The sequence below is a fragment of the Mycteria americana genome, chromosome 7 (assembly GCF_035582795.1).
Source record: "Mycteria americana isolate JAX WOST 10 ecotype Jacksonville Zoo and Gardens chromosome 7, USCA_MyAme_1.0, whole genome shotgun sequence".
Classification (NCBI taxonomy): Eukaryota; Metazoa; Chordata; class Aves; order Ciconiiformes; family Ciconiidae; genus Mycteria; species Mycteria americana.
In genome coordinates this window covers 44695661-44714033 of record NC_134371.1, presented here as the reverse complement: position 1 = coordinate 44714033, position 18373 = coordinate 44695661, and the positions used below count along the sequence as shown (strand labels likewise).

At 35.6% G+C, this 18373-nt stretch overlaps 1 protein-coding gene across 3 annotated transcripts in view; it reads right to left on the bottom strand.

The window, feature by feature from the left end:
• NEK7 (NIMA related kinase 7) overlaps window positions 1-18373 on the bottom strand; it is a 70451-nt gene that overhangs the window by 9453 nt on the left and 42625 nt on the right. For all 3 annotated transcript variants that reach the window (XM_075508169.1, XM_075508171.1, XM_075508170.1), the window contains exons 6-8: window positions 14419-14527; window positions 11986-12093; window positions 3874-3968 (exon numbers count right to left, since the gene is read on the bottom strand). In XM_075508169.1, coding sequence (XP_075364284.1) covers window positions 3874-3968; window positions 11986-12093; window positions 14419-14527 — 312 coding nt within the window. The remainder of the gene's footprint in view (window positions 1-3873; window positions 3969-11985; window positions 12094-14418; window positions 14528-18373) is intronic.

The following is an 18373-nucleotide window of genomic DNA, read 5'->3' as shown; positions in this document are numbered from 1 at the left end:
AAACAAATGTTATGGTTAGCAGGATTACAAATCTAAAAATTCATTTAAAATCTCTCCCATTCTGTTCAAAGCCTTCTAAGTCTTTGAACCGCAGCAGCACGAATGCTGCTTTGAGCGCAGAGCTGCCCCAAAGTCAGTCACCCTTTTCTACATGTGCTAATAAGTTTGATTTTGGAAGGACAATGTGTGCATTCCCCAGACAGGCAGAGTGTGTGTGAAACACGCTAGTCCATGCTGTGCTACTCAGTGAGCTTCAGCAGGGACAGGACAAGCTGAAAATGGCTCTCATCTGTCTTGTCGTCTTCTAGATAGCAGTTTAACTCTTTCATGTCTAAACACCAATATCACTGGGGGGAAATGTATGAAGAAAATTACCAAAAATCTCTTACATTTACTTTATATCTGATAAAAATGCTCTCAAATAGTTCAGTACTTTTTCATATTACCTTCAAGTAAGAATAAATACTTTTAAAGCTCCCAAAACAAATACCATACTACAGTTCCCTCCTACACTCCTCCCAAAAATTCTGTAACTGTATTGCCAAAATAATGTTAATTTTTTGATTTACATGACATTGTCTCTTACCTTAAAAAGAATGTTAAAAATGCAAGCTAAAGACCAAAAAAGAAAAGGAAACAAAAAAAAAGAAAAATCAACTGCAGGATCTGTATGCATGCAGAAATTCTAAATAAATGAACAGATACTCATTTTCGTACTCTAGGTGTTCATTAAAAAGTACTTTTGTTTGAATGCTGCAGAGTGTTAAAAAAATTCTGAATGTCCCCTAAGGAGTTAAAACAGGAATACTATATTTTCATGCATCTCCTGCTTTGACAGATGAAAAATGTCAACTGTCCTGTTTTTATTTTCAAGCTTTTGCACTATTCATCTGGTTCATTAGTGCATCTCGCTGCTGCCCCTGACAGCTGCTCGCCCTCTCCTCCCAGCAGCTGAATTTTTCAGGCTAATTTGATCCTCCACACTGAGACGATCGCTAGAATGATTGACTTGCTCCCTGACCTCCAGGGTCTGACTTTCCTGATTAGTATTCTGGGGGTGTCTGAGGGACGAAAGCCCACTGTCTGTCTTCAGGGCTGGTGGCAGCTCTCTCTCTTTTTTTTTTTTCTTTTTTTTTTTTTTCTTTTTTTTTTTTTTGAACTGTAAGCCACCAACCTACAACCCTGTAAGGATGCAATTGCTACGCTGAACAATAAAAGGAAATGTGTAAAACCTACTTTTCCATGTAAAGGTCCATGTAGCAAAAGCACAGCATCTTGATTTTAATTAGTAAAGTCTACTTTGTTGCATATCAATTAAAACTCCAGTGGTAGTGTTTTTGAGGTTTCAGAAATACCTGGGGCTCTAAAAAAAAATCAGACTTTAAAATATACTTTTAAAAATCTTACTGGCCACGTAGTTAGCATTGAATAATAGACTGCAATATAGGTTAGAAATAATAATTCCTAAAAACAACATACATTATAGAAAATTAGTCTAAACTTAAACATAACTGAAAAGAGTTTAGCAGCAATTAAGCATTTATTGAGAAGTGATAAACATGCCACAGCTTTTCTCCAATTAAGCTGGAGAGAATCCAGAGCACATATGAGCACATATCAATGTGAAATCAATATAATAAAACATGCTAAAAGGCAGGCAATAAACATATCACAAAAAGATACCCAGCACAAAACTGCACTGATAATAAAAATACCATGCATTAGTCCACACATCTTGAAGAACCTTAAGTAACCACTTTCAAATAATTAAAAAAAAAAAGGGGGGGGGGGGGGAGCTAAGCATATATTCTGAGTTTACTATACCTAAAATTTCAAAATTACATCTCAATGATCAACCAAAAAGAAGACCATCACAAACATCAGGTATGTTGTACAATTAACTAAGTGGGATAAATGCACCTCTAAAAAAATTAAAAGCTATAGTTGAAGACACTGCCATATACTATAGCTATATAATATATATCAACAAAAAGTATCATAATAATTACTTTATTCTTACAAAAAGGAAAAAACCCAAACACAACACCATATCAACTTAAATAACATCCTGGTAAAACTTCTAAAATAAATAGAGAGAATGGTATTTAAAGATGCTGAGTTAATCAATGTAATTAAGATATTTAGCTATTTTGAAATTATTTACCAAATCAAAGAAAAATGTAATATTCACATAGGTGTTTAATATACTGTATCAGCATCAAAGCAGCAAGCTCAAAAAAACCCCAAATCTTTAGAAAAGTCCTATTGATTTCTATCCAACATGAAGAAGGATTTCTATCCAACATGAATCCAACATATGTTGGATTCTATCCAACATAAAATGAAGAAAAATTAACCTTAAAACATGTTTATTTTACATAATAATTAGTTATTCAAGGGATTTGTTTGTTTGTTTCCAGATTTTAAAAAATCCTGAAGAAAACCAGTGAGGGGAAAAGAAGAAGTAGTACTGGAAAATCCTCATCTACCTTTATGCTCCTGCTTGCACAAGTGGGTAAAGTAGAGCATTGAAATTGATGGTAGTTGCCACGGTCTGTACTATGGAATCCCAGTATGGGATTAAGTTTCAGTTCAGGATTTAACCTTCTAAATACATCCTATCAGGTATCAGACTTCATTCCTGTGAATTGTCCCAAAGAATTAGAAGCAACAGCTATACTAGCTTACAGCTGTAAACTCTGCAGAACTGCAATATAGGTATTTGCCCTTTTAATATTTAAAGCAACATGTTAGTGACAGAAAGTAAACTAATATTACCGGAGACAATTCACCTAGTAGTAACATACAACTTAAACAGGCTGACAATGTTTTCTACAAAATCCTAAAGTAACAGGAGGTGCCGATCCTGTTGAATATGTGTTAAGTGAGTTCTGCTGACTCACTGAGGCAGGTGGCTGCAGGTAAGTGAAAAGTGAGATGGGTATATTAGTTTTTAACTGTAACATGACTACAAAGACTTCACTGCCATTGCTGATAGAAAGAAATTTTTTTCCCAGCATCCTTCAACACAAGTGTTTAGTCTTCTGATCAAGAAATTATATGCAAAGAACTTTGAAGACGCAGTTGCCTTAGAAGGCTACCTGTTCTTCACACCTTCGTTCACCTCAATTTCAATTTATCTTTATTTTCTCAGAATATAATATAATTTAAAATTACATCACCTACCAATCTTGACCATATTAATACAGAAATTAACCAATAATTATAGTTTAACCAATTGGAGGAGAAAGAGTAGAAAAACTACGTATGTCTGTGCAGCAGAAGTCATTATCTTGAAAGTTAATCCAAGCTAGTAGTAATAAGTACACAGTAACCCTTTTTTTTTTTTTTAATTGTTTTACTTAGGTTTTAAATAATTTTAAAGACATTAAACCTGTATTAAAATAATTATATTGCAGTTTTTGAAAGTGTTAGTTGCATACTCAAGTCAGTCCTACTATTTCTCAATGCATTTATTACCAAAATCATATAATCAGCATAGGCCATTAAAACACCTAAAACAATTTTACGTGTGCTTGCCATTATTCATTTATTAATCCTTCAGTTATGCCCAATCTTCAACAAATTACTGTAAAAATCTTTGTGGCAAGCCCAGCAAAAGGCAAGTCTTGAGTAACACACAAATAAAAGTATTTCATATGCTGAAGTTATGTAAGAGTTCTCATTGCTAATATTACAGACATATAAAAACTGAAAAGTAGCTTTTCCACAATGCTACATACTTTTCTAAACAACAAAAATATAGAAATAGGTCCTAAAACAGTATTTAATTGGGGGGGGGAGGGGGGGGCGGGGGCGCACATGGGGTGAGGAGCACAACAGTGTTATGTTCACTGTATATATCAAAATTACCTCATACAGCAGACAGCCTAGAGACCAGATGTCAGATTTGAAGTTGTAACCATTTTCATGTATTCTCTCTGGAGACATATAATAAGGTGTACCAACTGCAATAAATACATAAGTATTTTTGAATGAAAATTTCTGTTGTTATATAGTAGTAATAGTACAGTTTTCCTGGCTGAAAAACATTTTTCATCTTCTATAGTTCTCATTTTGCTACACATATAATTTCAATTCATACCTATGACTCTTCAGTTTGATAGAAACACACATGAATTAGATATCTATTTCATCCAATGCAGCTTTATTTTCACTACTGATATCTAATTACCAGAATTATTCAGTTGTAGAATACTCCCAATTTTTGCTTTTAAAGAAGCTCAAAAGTAATTGTTTTCTTCTGAAGAGAACCAAGGAACATACTACACATACACACACCCCAACTCCTTTCCTGTTATCACTGCAGCTGGAAATAACAGCTAGAAATTCTCTTCCTTGGCTCAAATTTTTTTTTTTTTTTAAATGCGTTGTCTGTTCTTCCTTTTGAGAATATACAAGTCCGAAATAGCTGCTTTTGAAACTAATAAACACAATTTAGTTTGCATATCTGAAACTAAAATTGAGCCTGAAATCCAGGATCTTCAGCTTCCCAGAGAGGAAGGCAGGAAAACCTACAAGCCCAGCAGAAGCCGAGGTTCCTACGAGTGACTCGGCCATCTGCTGCAGGACTAGACTCTGCAAGAGCTTTTTAGCTCCCAAATCTGTGGCTGTCCTAGCTTAATCCTGCCTCAGAGCCGTGGGCTCTGGAGACGTCTGCTCTTGAAAAGCAGCATTTACTAGGACTGTCCCAGAGCAAATTTACATTGGATACTCCAGGACATCTCTCCCCTTGATTTTAATCAGACCCTACCCATCTGGGTCACAAGTTACTTAAAAGAGAGAAATTCTGAGAGATGTTTCAGCTCTGTAAAAAAAGCCATTTAAAAAAAAAAAAAATCAGTATCTGAGTGATGGGTTCATATGGGACAGATCAACAAAAAGAAGTTACGAAAAATAACAGTAGTGGCAATTTTGCTGCATTGTCTGTGAACTTTCTCCCTATATCCCCCCCCAAATGACTGCCTAACAGCAAACAGTCACAGATCTATGCAGATTTTTACTGCAATTTTGTGTGGAATACTTTCTTAAGCACTGAATCCTGATGATGAAAACCAACTGAATTCTGTCAATTCAATACAAGGTGACCTTATTTTGAAACTAAACATCTTGCAACACAGCCTGAGATTAAAATCAGCACTCTCACTGCAAACTGTGAAAATTGGAGTATGAATCTCACACGATTTTATTTAACACAAAGATTTCATATCACTTCTGAATTAGCCTCATCTATTCAGAATTTGCCTCTGTATGAATACTGGGAACAGAGATACAGTGAATATGTAAGTAAGTTCAAATCTGAATAATCAGGTTAATAGTTTTAATTAATCAGATTAATAATTTTACTCTAATCATTTCCAAAAGTTAAGGGGTTTGCTTTGACAATGTGCCCTATCTTTTAGAAAGGCTGACATCTTAAACTATGTCATACTTTCTTAGGGAGGGAGGAAAATAAAATAAAAATTAAAAAAATTAAAAACCCAAACAGTACTTTCCTACTTGAAAGACCCAGCTTAGATTGGGAAACCCCCTACCACCTTATCCTAGGTCAGGCCACTGCTGCTGGTAACCCATAATTTCAACTGATCTCCTTGGCAAACAATAATGAAAACAGTATTCCAAACCAGTATAAACTGAGAACATGCTTCTCCAACAGATATGCAAGGACAGAGGTACCATATTGTATCCTACAATGGATCTGGCCCCCTACATATTTCAGGGGAGTCTTCCACCCGAGGAAACCAGAGGGTGCTGTAGCCCCTCTCCCAGAGGCTCCCTTAGCGCTGGCCTGAGGAATCACTGCAGCTCTGAACTGAGACTGCGAAAGATCAAGAGCTTAAAAGGAGAAAGGCTGGGGAAAGGCAACTCAAAATGATGGAGTACTGTGAAAACCATTTACTCTCATGGGATGTTTGTATTCACCCACAACAGAAGAATGGTCAAGGGGGATGGTCTTTCCCCTGTAAAAGAACAGGCATGCAGATGGGTGGACTGCAACACCAAAATAGCTACCGGAATATCCAGCAGCAACTCTGTTATTCTAACATATCAACAGTAGTACTTTAATGGGTGTTTAATGACAGCTATCTTAAAATTGGAAACTGTAATTAAACAACATTTGGCATGACACAGCTTTCATATTTTTATTATCCTAACTGTTGTACTTTCCCCTTGAATTTTTTTTTTTTTTTTTTAAACTCCAAGGACTTGTGAGCTTGGACAACCTCTGAAAACTTTCAGCTGTATTTTGCATCCATTAATTAATGCACTGGTTTAGTATATTCTGATGCTTTGTTGGCAGAATTAATCTAACAACAAAAAATAAGTTTAATAGTAATCTGATTCTTAGCTGGTTACAGCAGCACTGCCTTTGCTGCTCTGAGACATCACACAAGTAGCTGGCAGTGAGTAATGTGCCAGAAAGAGGCTTCACAGAATCCACAGGGGGCAGCTGAAAACATAGAGGTTTGAAGGTTCATAGTTTACCAAAAGCAAAGGTAATTTTAACCAGTAGCTCTGGGAAGCCTGCTGATACATTAGGGGTCTGATATGACTGTGAAAGATTGATGATAGTGAAAAGGAAGAACAAATGCTATAATTTTACAGCGTTTAGCCTAGTGTAACACCTTAACTGCAATATAACCTGAAGCCCCCAATGACCAAGAAGTGAAAGGAATTGAAATTACAGTTATGTTAGTCATTGAATCACAAAAACAACCTGAAGATCTAGACATCATTACTACTTGTAAACTGTTTTTAACAGAACATGACACAAAAGATTCATTATTCTGACATTCAGGAACTACTGAAGGCATTGCAACGATTCTTTAAAACTGTGAGCAATCTCGGTACATAGCTGTACTGCTGGCAAGCAACTACCAGATGTGACTATATGTTATGTTTCCTTCCTGGACCATTATTTTTTTTTCTGTTAAGTGAAATACAGCATCACAATACTATAAAGACATGTGACTTACTTTACTCATCTGAAGACATAGAAGTGGGATAATACAACACAAAGATGTAATACGTTAAGGTGCCTATGTTTTTAAGAACAAAATCTGTAACTTTAGCATTCTGTTCACTGCATTTGCACTTCTCTGATAACCTGCAGGTCTGAATGGTAATCTTGAAAATGGCCTGGGTCAAATAAACTGCTTCCTCAGATCTGCTGCTGCTCTAGAACTCCCTCCCTTTAAAGATGCTGCAGATCTAGAAAGTGTTGTTTCTTTATGCAAGCGTTCTGCTATCGGGAGAGGCAACGGACATGATGGAAATGGTGGTTATTAGGGGGCAGGAAGCTGGATCTGAAGGATCAGATGCAAAGAAACTATTATATTATGAAGAAAGGAGTTATGACATAAACAGTCCATCTTATTACCTGTATAAACACGTAACTCACTGCAGCTGAGTTAAAGAGGAGAGTGTGTTCACTTGAAAACTGACAATGCATTGGAGTTGAACGAAATACAGTAACTAGCTCTAACTACTATTCAAGCATTTTTAAGCTGGGAGAAAAATCTGCCTGGTAAATGTTAATACTACTTATACAAAACAATGTAATGGCTGACTCAGAAGGTGTTTAATAGACTAGTTTTAAAAAAGGCCATATAATTATTACTGACATTCCATGCATTAGAATATGTAACTACCCAAGTTCAGGAAGGGGGCTAAAATCACTTTAGTAACTCTTCTGATTTTCAAAGAATTCCAAAACAAGACTTCAGTTAAAAAAAAAAAAAAGGCCCAATTTAAGTAAGCAAAAGGTATGGTTTATGAATGACAACGTCTATGGGATCACAGGAATTTTATAATACAGAGTTCAACACAACATGCAAGTGCTTAACAAGATGAATGGCTGATGTTGAAGACAGACAAACTAAGTTACAAATAAGCTGCAGTTATGGAACAGTGAGGGTAACCACGACTGACACGACAAATTCTCAATAACTTTTATTTATTTATTTATTTTAATATAGGTGTAGGAGATTTCTAAGTCATAGGCTTGTCTTCAACCACAGATACGGGACCTAAAATACTGCACTTATCCAAAGTAATTCTGCAACCTAGCCTACATTATGCAAATAGTCTAACTGCAGAAATCAATCTATAAATATCTTGGGTTATTTTATAATGTAGCATTGTAACAGCACAATAATTTCTCTTCAGCTTTCAAACTACTGTAAGAGATCTCTGGGTTTTGTACATAAAATAAGAGCTGTTTTAATACAGCTTTTTTGACAACTGCGATGAATCAGTTGCAGATCTCCCTGCTAGCCTTCCTGTACACTGAGGGTGCAGGTTCTCAGAATGGTTTGGTTTAGAGTATGAAAGTGTTTATTCTCTGGTGCTCCATACCACCACCTCAGCACCAGCTTTGACACCCTCTACTGGGTTAGAGATCCATATGTAAGAGGAAAGGAGAGTATCTGCACACATTTTATTCCCCACAACCTGCATGAGTTTACAGTGAAATCCCTCATAACATAGCTCTGTGCTGGGGACAGGAGTATCACGGAAATGACAGAGGTTGTCAAATCACAGAAGAAACACCAGAATTCAATATAGATCGATCCTTTGCTTTCAAACATTTTAAGAAGATTGTAGATCTGCTCCTTTGCCCTGCAAGAAGGTATTCACATCATGGCAGCAGCGTCCACCTGGACAGCATACTGTGCAGCCCTCTAGCACAATCACACTGGAGAAGTGATTTTTTTTTTTTCTTTTGTAATTGAAATACTAAAATATGGATTATCCTTAAATCCACTGAATGGCTAACAAAGATTAAAAAAAGATACACATTTCCATGAGCTGGCCTCAGGATTGCCATTTCAAAGAGCATAAGGCCTGGCATTCAGCCATTAAAAAACCAACAACGACAAAAAAACCCTAACACACACAGCCATAGGGAAAGGAACAAGAAGCCTTTCTTGGATCATTCTTCCTCTTTAATATAAAGTCTTCTGAAACCAAGAAATTTTGTCAAGTTTGTGTCGAATCAACAATACCAAATGCCTCCATTTCCTTTGCATTTTTGGAAGAAAGATTTTCTATTTTCAAAAAGGTATACACATGCCACAATAGAAAATCCTACTGTTTTGATAAGGCTGTATAGAAAGAGTTAAGAATATTAACAAACCCTATCCAGTGCAGTATTTTCATTTGTTTCAAATGGACCATCAGCAAGTATTCTAATTAAATCAGTATTATTCATAATTAGCAGTTAGAAGCTGTAGCTAATGAAAATTTTAGTACATGTCTATCTCTGAAAGCCTGAATCTAGCTTGCTACTGAAAATTTTATAAAGCCTATAAACAAGTATAAATTGCTACACATAATATGTTTGTAATTCACTGGGTTTTGTGCACCAAAGGTTTATGGAATCATAAAAAGATAAACCTTTGAAACAAGTTTCATGAAAACCAGGATCAGAAACTGCATGAGAAATTAATTTTAAGACGTGGTCTCTGCTAGTGACATGATAAATCAGAGTGTCACTGTCTCTACTGTAGCCTAAGTTAACAGCTGAACAAAACCTTTTTCCTAGGTTGAATTCTGACATTAGACCATAATTAAGGGGTAAATGGGAGAATAAGAGATGGGGAAAAAAGAAAATAAAAGGTAACAGCTCCTCTACTAAGACACAGCACCCAACATTAGAAACAAAGCTTCCATTCCCCCTACCCCCTGCTCTCTGGATGACTCTTGTATTTGTAAGAGGTGAGCTTTAAAGGGCTTGGATGTTTTACACTGTTTTTAACTATAGCTCAGTCTTCGGTCCCTTTGCAACCATTCCCCTGCAACAAGCCAAAATAACCCAGGGTTGAAGCAGTTTGTTCCTCTTCAACTCCCTGACTTCTGCCTCAGAACACAAGTCTAGCTCTCCCACCTTCACAACTGACTTCTGCCTTCTTTGTGCACTCCTACCCACAGATTAGAATTCGCAGCTTCCTGCAAATACAGTCCAGGAGCAGCTCCCTCTTCACACTGCTCATTTACATCCTTCTTCCATTCACAGGCAGTAGCAGGACCCAACTACAACAAATAAGATCTCCACAGTGCTGCCAGAGACAGCCACTGGGCTACGATGGCAGCAAGAACAGCAGCACTTTATGTAATACACTGTGCCATGGATTAGTATCAGAACTTCAGAGTTATATCTGAACTTTGACGTGGAACCCAAGCACATTTCCAGTCTGGTCTTGGTGCTTCTCCTTTGTCTCTTTCTCTCTCTTTTTTATTAATGCAAGATTGCACATCGTGTCCGAGTTTCATCTCAGTCCTATTAAGACCTCAGCAGTTACTCATGGTTTTGACTATACCAGTACTGCTATGCACCAAACATCATAAAAACAGGAAGGCACAAAAGAGTGACCAAAGACTTTCCAGAAGACAGAGAAGGAAGGATCATATCAAAAATTTCCTTTCTAAAATAGGTTTTTTTTGGCTTTATCACCCACACCTCAAATGTGGTACAAACATCAATCCTCTCTCTTTTTCCACACTGTACTGATAACTGGGGCTATTTGAATAAAGCTAAATTAAGAGGCGAGGATAAATATGGCATATTTTAATCCAAGAAGTCTGATATTTCATAGTCTAATTAGAAACATCAGCATCTGAGCAAACACAATTCTTTGTGGGTCCTCCCATGGCTCCAAGATAAGGATTGTATTACTTAATCATTCTTGGTTTTCTTAGATATTATCTTCCTTATCATGCACTCTTGTCAAACATATATAAATATCCAAATGTCTAATTACAGAATCATCACTGTCATTTGTTAAAAATTCTCACTGAGCAGCATTTGAATTTATTTTACCTATCTGTATTCAAGTATCAATAAGGCATTCTGCCTGCCTCAAAACCCTTTACAAGGAATAGGAGACAATTCTGGATGCTGCCACCAATGGCCCTGCTCTTGAGGGGTCTAAAAGTTAACTGACTGCAAAGGGTGTGAAATGAACAGGCTTGAATTCAGCAACCACTAAGCACAGCCACTTCAGGAGGGAAAAAGAATTTTTTTCTTAACTGAAAAAACCTACATAACCGTACTATAAACACTAATTCTTACATTTCTCTTTAAAGCAGATGCTACTCTATTTACAAGGCTTTCCTCTTTCAGAAAGATCCTCTTAGATTCTGTCATTTATCCATTCCCTACATTTAAATTTAAAATATCTGCCAAATTTTTACTTTTTCTTCTTTGAAGACTTCTTAATCATCCTAGCCTCTGCATACTATTCAAAGGTGCAAGTTATGTGAAAATTTTGTTTGGGAAAAGATAATACAATGTTATTTTTAATGTGCTAGCAAAGAATAAATTGGGCATTTCAGAAAGTTTTTTTCTATTCTTATAAAAATAAGTTTTCTGGCATTTGTTTTTGTTGTTTGTTTTGGGGGTTTTGGGGTTTTTGTTTTGTTTTCTTTTTAAAGTCTTAATGGTTCATAAAGCCTAATTCTGATCTCTCATCAACTTACTTAGTTTATATTGAGAAACTCCACCTTAAAACAGGGAAGCTCCTCTGTTAACCCTTTCAAAGCATATAACCAACATGTCAGTGCTACCCATATACGCACACAGAATTACTAGATTCTTTCCAACACTGCCTAAAGTTCAAATGAACTCAAAAAAAATGCATCCATATTATTGATCTTATTTTTTCCTAGCATTTCTAGAAGACACTACTGGTATGAAGACTTGTTTTGAGCCAGGAATGTACACCGAATTATTAAAACAAGGGGTGGAGGGGTGACCAACAAGCTGTACTGCTGAAAAGTGACACCTCAAGTGTTACAGCTTTTCTATATTTGTCCATGGTGCTGACCATTTTTTTTTTTATTATTATATAAGAAAAGCCTTATCTGGACTTAACCCTTTTTTCCTCCTCATTAGAGGGCACAGTATTTTCACCATGTAAAAAAATCCACCTCCCCAACATCTGTACCTCAGAGAAAGCTTACCTAAAGAATGTGCAGCTGTGGTTTTGGAGCTGAAAAATCGACCAAGTCCAAGGTCTCCAAGCTTTACTACCCCTGTAGCTGTAATGAAGACATTAGCTGGCTTTATATCTAAAAAAAAAAAAAAAAAAAAAGGAAGAAGAAGAAATTTAAAAGTGACAATGAGGTTGCAAGAAAAGCTACCACTCTATTAATAATAGACCAAAAGAGGCTTTTATTTACAGCTAATATTAACAAAATTTTACTGTGCTGTTCAGAAAGAGCGAGTCTGGGATTTAGAATTTCAAATTAACTATTTTAATAGTACAAACATCGCTCAAGCAAAAAATTAAGAGCCACAGAAAGTATTCTGAGAAACAAGCAAGCAAACAACAACAAAACAAAAAAAGCCCCACACCCAAAGAAACATATACATGGAGTTCATTACTACTTTATATAAACTATATGTAAGGACTTCCATTAGAACTAGAAAACCTCTCATTATGTCTTAAGTAACAGACCAAAAATGTTTTCAAGAACTGTAAAACATTTTTCATCACTTTTGCTGATCAGATTACCCACAGTGACATAATGTTATTTATTTGAAATAGGTAACTGATTCTCTTTAACAGCAGTCAATAAAAAAAAAAAGGCAGCAAGTTTTACTCAGGAGAATCGTTATTTAAACTCATCAATGGAATTGGGCTAATCAAGTAGAAACAAAGAAAAAGAATTATGTATACCCCAGACACTTATTTTTCACAAGTAATATTCAGTTTAAGTTTTAATCCAATCCTTTGGAGACAACAGCAAAGATTTTTATTTTATGATTTTTAATAAGGTACCTATCCTGTTAGCCTTCTAAATAAACTGACTTGATATTTGTTTGGCAAGTGTGCTTAGCTCTTACTCAGCTCAAGAGCAATGCACTGTGGCTCTAAACTTAAAGAAAATCACTTAACTTTGATAAGAGGGGATTACAGTTTGCATTATGATATGGGTACAGTAAAAGGAATGGTTAATAACCCTTCAAACACCAGCATTTTCAGGTTTCCTTATAAGCTTTAGAGAGGAAGACAGAAGCAGTTATGTTATGCTATTATTTGACCTAGTTTTCAGGAGTTTGGATCACCCTTTGTGTAACAATCCAACACACATATCAGCTCAACTTAAAAATAGCTTTAATTGTCATTGGTTTTGGTGCGTAACCATGCAATTGTTAGATTTGCCATAAGTTTGCCAGAAGCTTTGAAGGTAGTATTTCAGTTTGAAGAATTTAAACTCATTTTGGTTTTGAGCTAAAATATACTGAAATAGTTTAGTCATAAAAGCATTAAAGGAAGATACCTATACTGTACGGAAAGCATCTGTAATTTTATGTACTTCTCTCTGTGTAATTTGCACTTGCAGATATCTGTACAAATGCATAAAGGGAAAAAAAAAAAAAAAGAAAATCACAAGGGAAAGCCATTTGCAGGGACAAGGGCATCTAAATTGATCTGCTGAAGGGTGCAACATGTCCAGCTGCAAATAACAAAGCTCAGCAGAGATTGAGGGACTTTTGCTTTCAGGCAGCTATGTGCATCCCAGCAGAAGGAAGCCACCAACCTAAGACACGTAATTTCACCTGAACCCAGAGAGACAGCCCATACACAACTTGCAACTCATAGCCAGAGGGATTTCCAAGGCAAAAAAAAAAAAATTGTACATCTGAGAAGCAGCTATACTACAATCTGTTTTCTTTGACTCAGAGTTACAAGGTAAAATGAAGACAACATACGGAGGAGACAGCAGTACAGAGGTTTAAAATGGGTAAAACAGATTTAGTACCTGACAGGGATAGCTGGCAACTACAAGGGCTGTTGGGACACAGCACTTGACACAGAGATTGGGAATAGTGGAGAGGAGCAGAGAAGGGGAGAAAATGCTCACGGCTGCACATAATCCAGTAGATAAAGGAGTGGGAGAAGGGCCTATACGTCACCAGAAGGCATGGCAGGAGGCAAATACTTTTGTAAGAAAAAAAAAAAAAAGGTGCAAGAGATGAAAAGAACGGATGGATAGCTGTGCAAGAATGCAGGTAACGATACTTGGGAGAGACAATGGGCAAATATAGAAGAATAAGAACAGGACAGAAAATAAGAGCCAGCAAAATGAATTGAGCAAGCAAAGAGGTAGCAGTGGCAGGGTGTCCATCACTTACAGAGCTACCACTTATTTTGAAAAGTTAGCATCACAAGCCATTACTGCAAATAAATGCCTACCACAACAAATGTACAACTACAAACTTGTGTCACACTTTTCTGTTACTTATAAAACATTACATAAACATACATTGTGTCAGCTGTCAAAATTGATTCCGTTATGACGTTATTTGGTGTCATTTGCATTGAACCAGCTTAATTCTCACATAGTAAAAGGTTTAGTAAAGACAAATCATCTTTGATCCTATATTACCTCTATGCATAACACGACGAGAATGCATATGTTCCAAGGCACTGCAAAGCTGAACAAAGTACTTCCAAACTGTTCTTTCAGGAATCAACCTCTTCTGTTTCTTAAAATGCTTAAAGAAAAAAGGATGGACACTGAATATTAACATTTAAAACTTGCATAAAATGACTGAAAAAGATAGAAAATCCTTTATTTAAAAATCAAATACAAGAGGCTCACAACCTAATGAGAAAGGTTTAACAAAATTTCTTGATACAGAAAGACACATATTAATACATGTACCATCAATGTATGTGTTTAAGTGAGTCAACACATAGAGCCACAAATGACATTAATGAAATAAAACTGCTACCCCAAAAAAGGATTTACATGGTATTTAGCAATCCTCAGTGCAGGATTAATGTGGTCAGAATAGTCTAGCATAGAGTAAGTGGCCACAGAACAAATAAAGGTCATATACAAAGGTATGTGCCACAGAACTTCCCAAACAAAATACTTCCTTACACCAACATTGATTTGCATATCCTCATTTTCTAAATAGAAGAAAAAAATAGTAGTGAGACACAATCACAAACAAAGATCATGCAAGAAGAGTCAATCAGATTAGTCTTGAAACTTCTGCAATACATAAAAGGGGATTAAAGGAACTGTGATTTCTGAAAATTTCATAGTGATCTAACTCTTGTTCAAATATTTTCCATCTTGTCCAAACAGCTATTACCGATTACTGGTAACAGTTCAATTGCCTGTTAAAGCTTACATGAAACATAATTATGCTCTGCTACACAAATCTCTTTCAAATATTATATTCAGGAACTGAAATAACACAGTCCTCCAAAAATACATACTGAAAACCTGGAATTCAGGCAATGCTAAAATGTGCAAGTTTGATTACAAATTTTGCAGCTAAAGGTAAGACGACCGAAAAATTGTTGCTTGTTTAGTTTCTCTTTTTAAAGAATTCGTATTTTGACAGATTTTCAAGTTAAACACACGAAGAAAATACATGAACAACATTAACACTAACAAAATTTTAGATGGAAAGCAAAGTACTTAGATGTATTTTAATAGTGTATGTACACACACACTTCACACTCATGCACACCCTAAGAAAGTTCATATAACAAACATCTATTACTGTGGAAAAATAAAAATATTTTCATATACTATGTTAAAATGTGCCCCTGAGAAGTTGACAGCTGCACCTACACATTACAGAGACATGCAGGAGTATGAAAGAGATGTTTTTAAACTAGCTATAGCAAAATGCATCAGTCATACAAAGGATCATAACATTTCACTAAAATGTTTGTAGTTATAGGGATTATTTCAAAATGCATTTTCATTTAAATAAGGCAAAGCATATAAATTACTTCTTTAAATATAATTTTCTCTCAGTCTTGGACTGAATCCAAACAAACCCTGTGTATCTGTTCTCCCCATAGCTGGATTTGCATATCAGAGGATTGTTTGATGTCAACAGGAAGATGGAGACCAGGTTGCTTTTAATTTAAAAACAAATACACAATACGTGTAAGTATGTGCACATGAAAGCATAGTTCCTTGATTTAAAATGCATTTTGAAATTATCATAATTATAACTAGGTTCTTTATTTAAACATTCTGAATTATTTTTTAACTCAAATCTAAGCACAAGCAGTGATGAAACACCATTCACAAAATGTCTGAAATGGGAAGATTTTCCATTACAGGTTTCCATTTCAATGTACTTAAAAGTACATCAGTACTTTCAAAGTATTTATGTACAAGTATGCTTTTAACATTTTATTCATTTGCCATCTATAACACTGTGGCTGACTGTACACTACACAATCTGCTTCAGTTCTTAGAGTGCAAGCATGTCATAACAACAGTTTTTAAGACATAGTCTCATTCTACTGAAAGCATTAGTAATTTTGCATGATAACAACAACTGCTCTTCCTGAAAGCATCAATAATATTATTAACCCTGTATAATTTATCCACCTAAAGAGGATGCAAAAGAGAGCTGCTAGATTTGCTAACCATGTTTAAACTAAACAAATATGCACCATTTTCACTTGTATAGGTTTAAAAATAATCCAATATATTTAAAATAAACTCACTGAACATTATTTTCTGTAGTAATTAATTGCACTATCTTCTTCCATCAGAATAATTACTCTTAATGTTTTCTTGGGCTGTTTTCCACCAATAGCCAAAATAGTGATGAAAAACCTCCACTACCAAAAAAGATTGATTTTGCAAAACTAGCTATTGAAACAAGTTCTATGTTTCTAGGAAACAGTCCAGCAGGCAGTGTTAATTCTCAAAAAAGTCAATAAGGAAAAGGAATCCCATTCCTGTTTAGAACCTTACCTTCTAACAAGAAATATAAGTTCATGGAAAGCATGGTCAAACGTATTTTATCCCAAACAGTATAATTAAATTCATATAGCTCATATTAACTGTATTCAAAGCAGGATCCTTTTCTCTCTCCTCCATTTTAAAATAGTCCACAATGCAAAATGCAGTTCTAATGGTTGTGGGGTTTGCCCCCTTCCTATAGGGAAGCCAAAATGCAGAAGACATGATGCCAAAAGAACAATTTTTAACCTCTATTGTAGCAGAGTGTAATAGCACCTCAAACAGTTAATACCGAAATTAATTCACTGCCTAGTGCTGTAATGTCTCAAGCATCCTAAGGTCCATATAATCAAGTTAACTTAATACAGTTACCTCCCATTATATACAAGTTGGTATTACCTGCACAGATTTGACCTCAAAGGAACATAGCTTTCTAAAGTACTCTCATCTTCAACATTTTTCTATTCTGCTGCTTCTACCTGTCTGAGGCTCAAAGGACAGTCCTGATGTCCCTCAGACCACTGACCTTCTAGGGTGTGACATTAAAAAAACATAATCTTGTCTGAGGTGAAAGAGCAGTCTCAACATAGTTGAAACTGGGCAAAAAGGGAACTGCTTGTACATGTGCATTAAAAATTTGGGCAGTGTTGTAAGCTAGTGTTTTATCAGGTAAACAGAGAATACCAGGCATGCTCAGGCAGCAGACTGTCTCCCAGCAAGAATTATTTGTTTCAAATGCCATATCCCATGAAATTTCCATCTCTGTCTTTGAGAACAGAATCACAAAAAACTACTTTGAAGAGTTTTCACAATGTCAGTACAGATAAAACTGCAATTCAGTATTTAATGCAACTGGAAATTTTTATGGTCATAAATTTGCTATTCAAATGCCTTAAAGAGCTTTAAGGTAGGCAGATTATATCACCAGTTCTTTTTGTCCCTTTTTACAGAATGACTGAGCAGTTTAGTTGAGAAAATAGAACTCTCCTGGTTTTCTCTAATGAATTGCTAAAAGAAAAATTAAATATTCTCCAAATGTTTCCATCCTAGTAAAGTTAAATATAGCTGCCCTGCACCTAAACAGCATATGCCATTCAGTTTTTGAGGCATAAAAAAAAATTAAGTAAAAGATAGATGGGGAAAAAAGTTTAAAGACAATATAAAAGCATGGAATTATATTATACTGAGTTTCTAACGATGATGCTTTAAAGGTCAAATTCCAAAAGCAAGAGTGACAGCAATTAGCAAATGGTCTTACCTAGGCTTAACAAGCACAGTTCAGAGAATACTCTTAAAGGAAATATGCAGGACTATGTTTGGCTTTTATAAGAAAGCTAAGGATTTCCTGCAGATGAGTAAAGAACAGTGAGCATAGATGATTTCAATACAATTGAAGATTTCGGATATGACTGCTTACGTCTCAGTAACCATGCTTAGAAAAAAATTTAGCATTCAGTTCTGATGTTAGGGTCTCAGAGAATTTTAAGGTGTGATTTAGCCTGGTTTAGACCTCACTGAATAGGAAGAAAAAAACAGGAGTAAATAAAAAAAGATAAAAACCCCAATGAGTGTTTAAGAAGCAAACTGGGCTATAGAAAGGAAGAGGTTTATG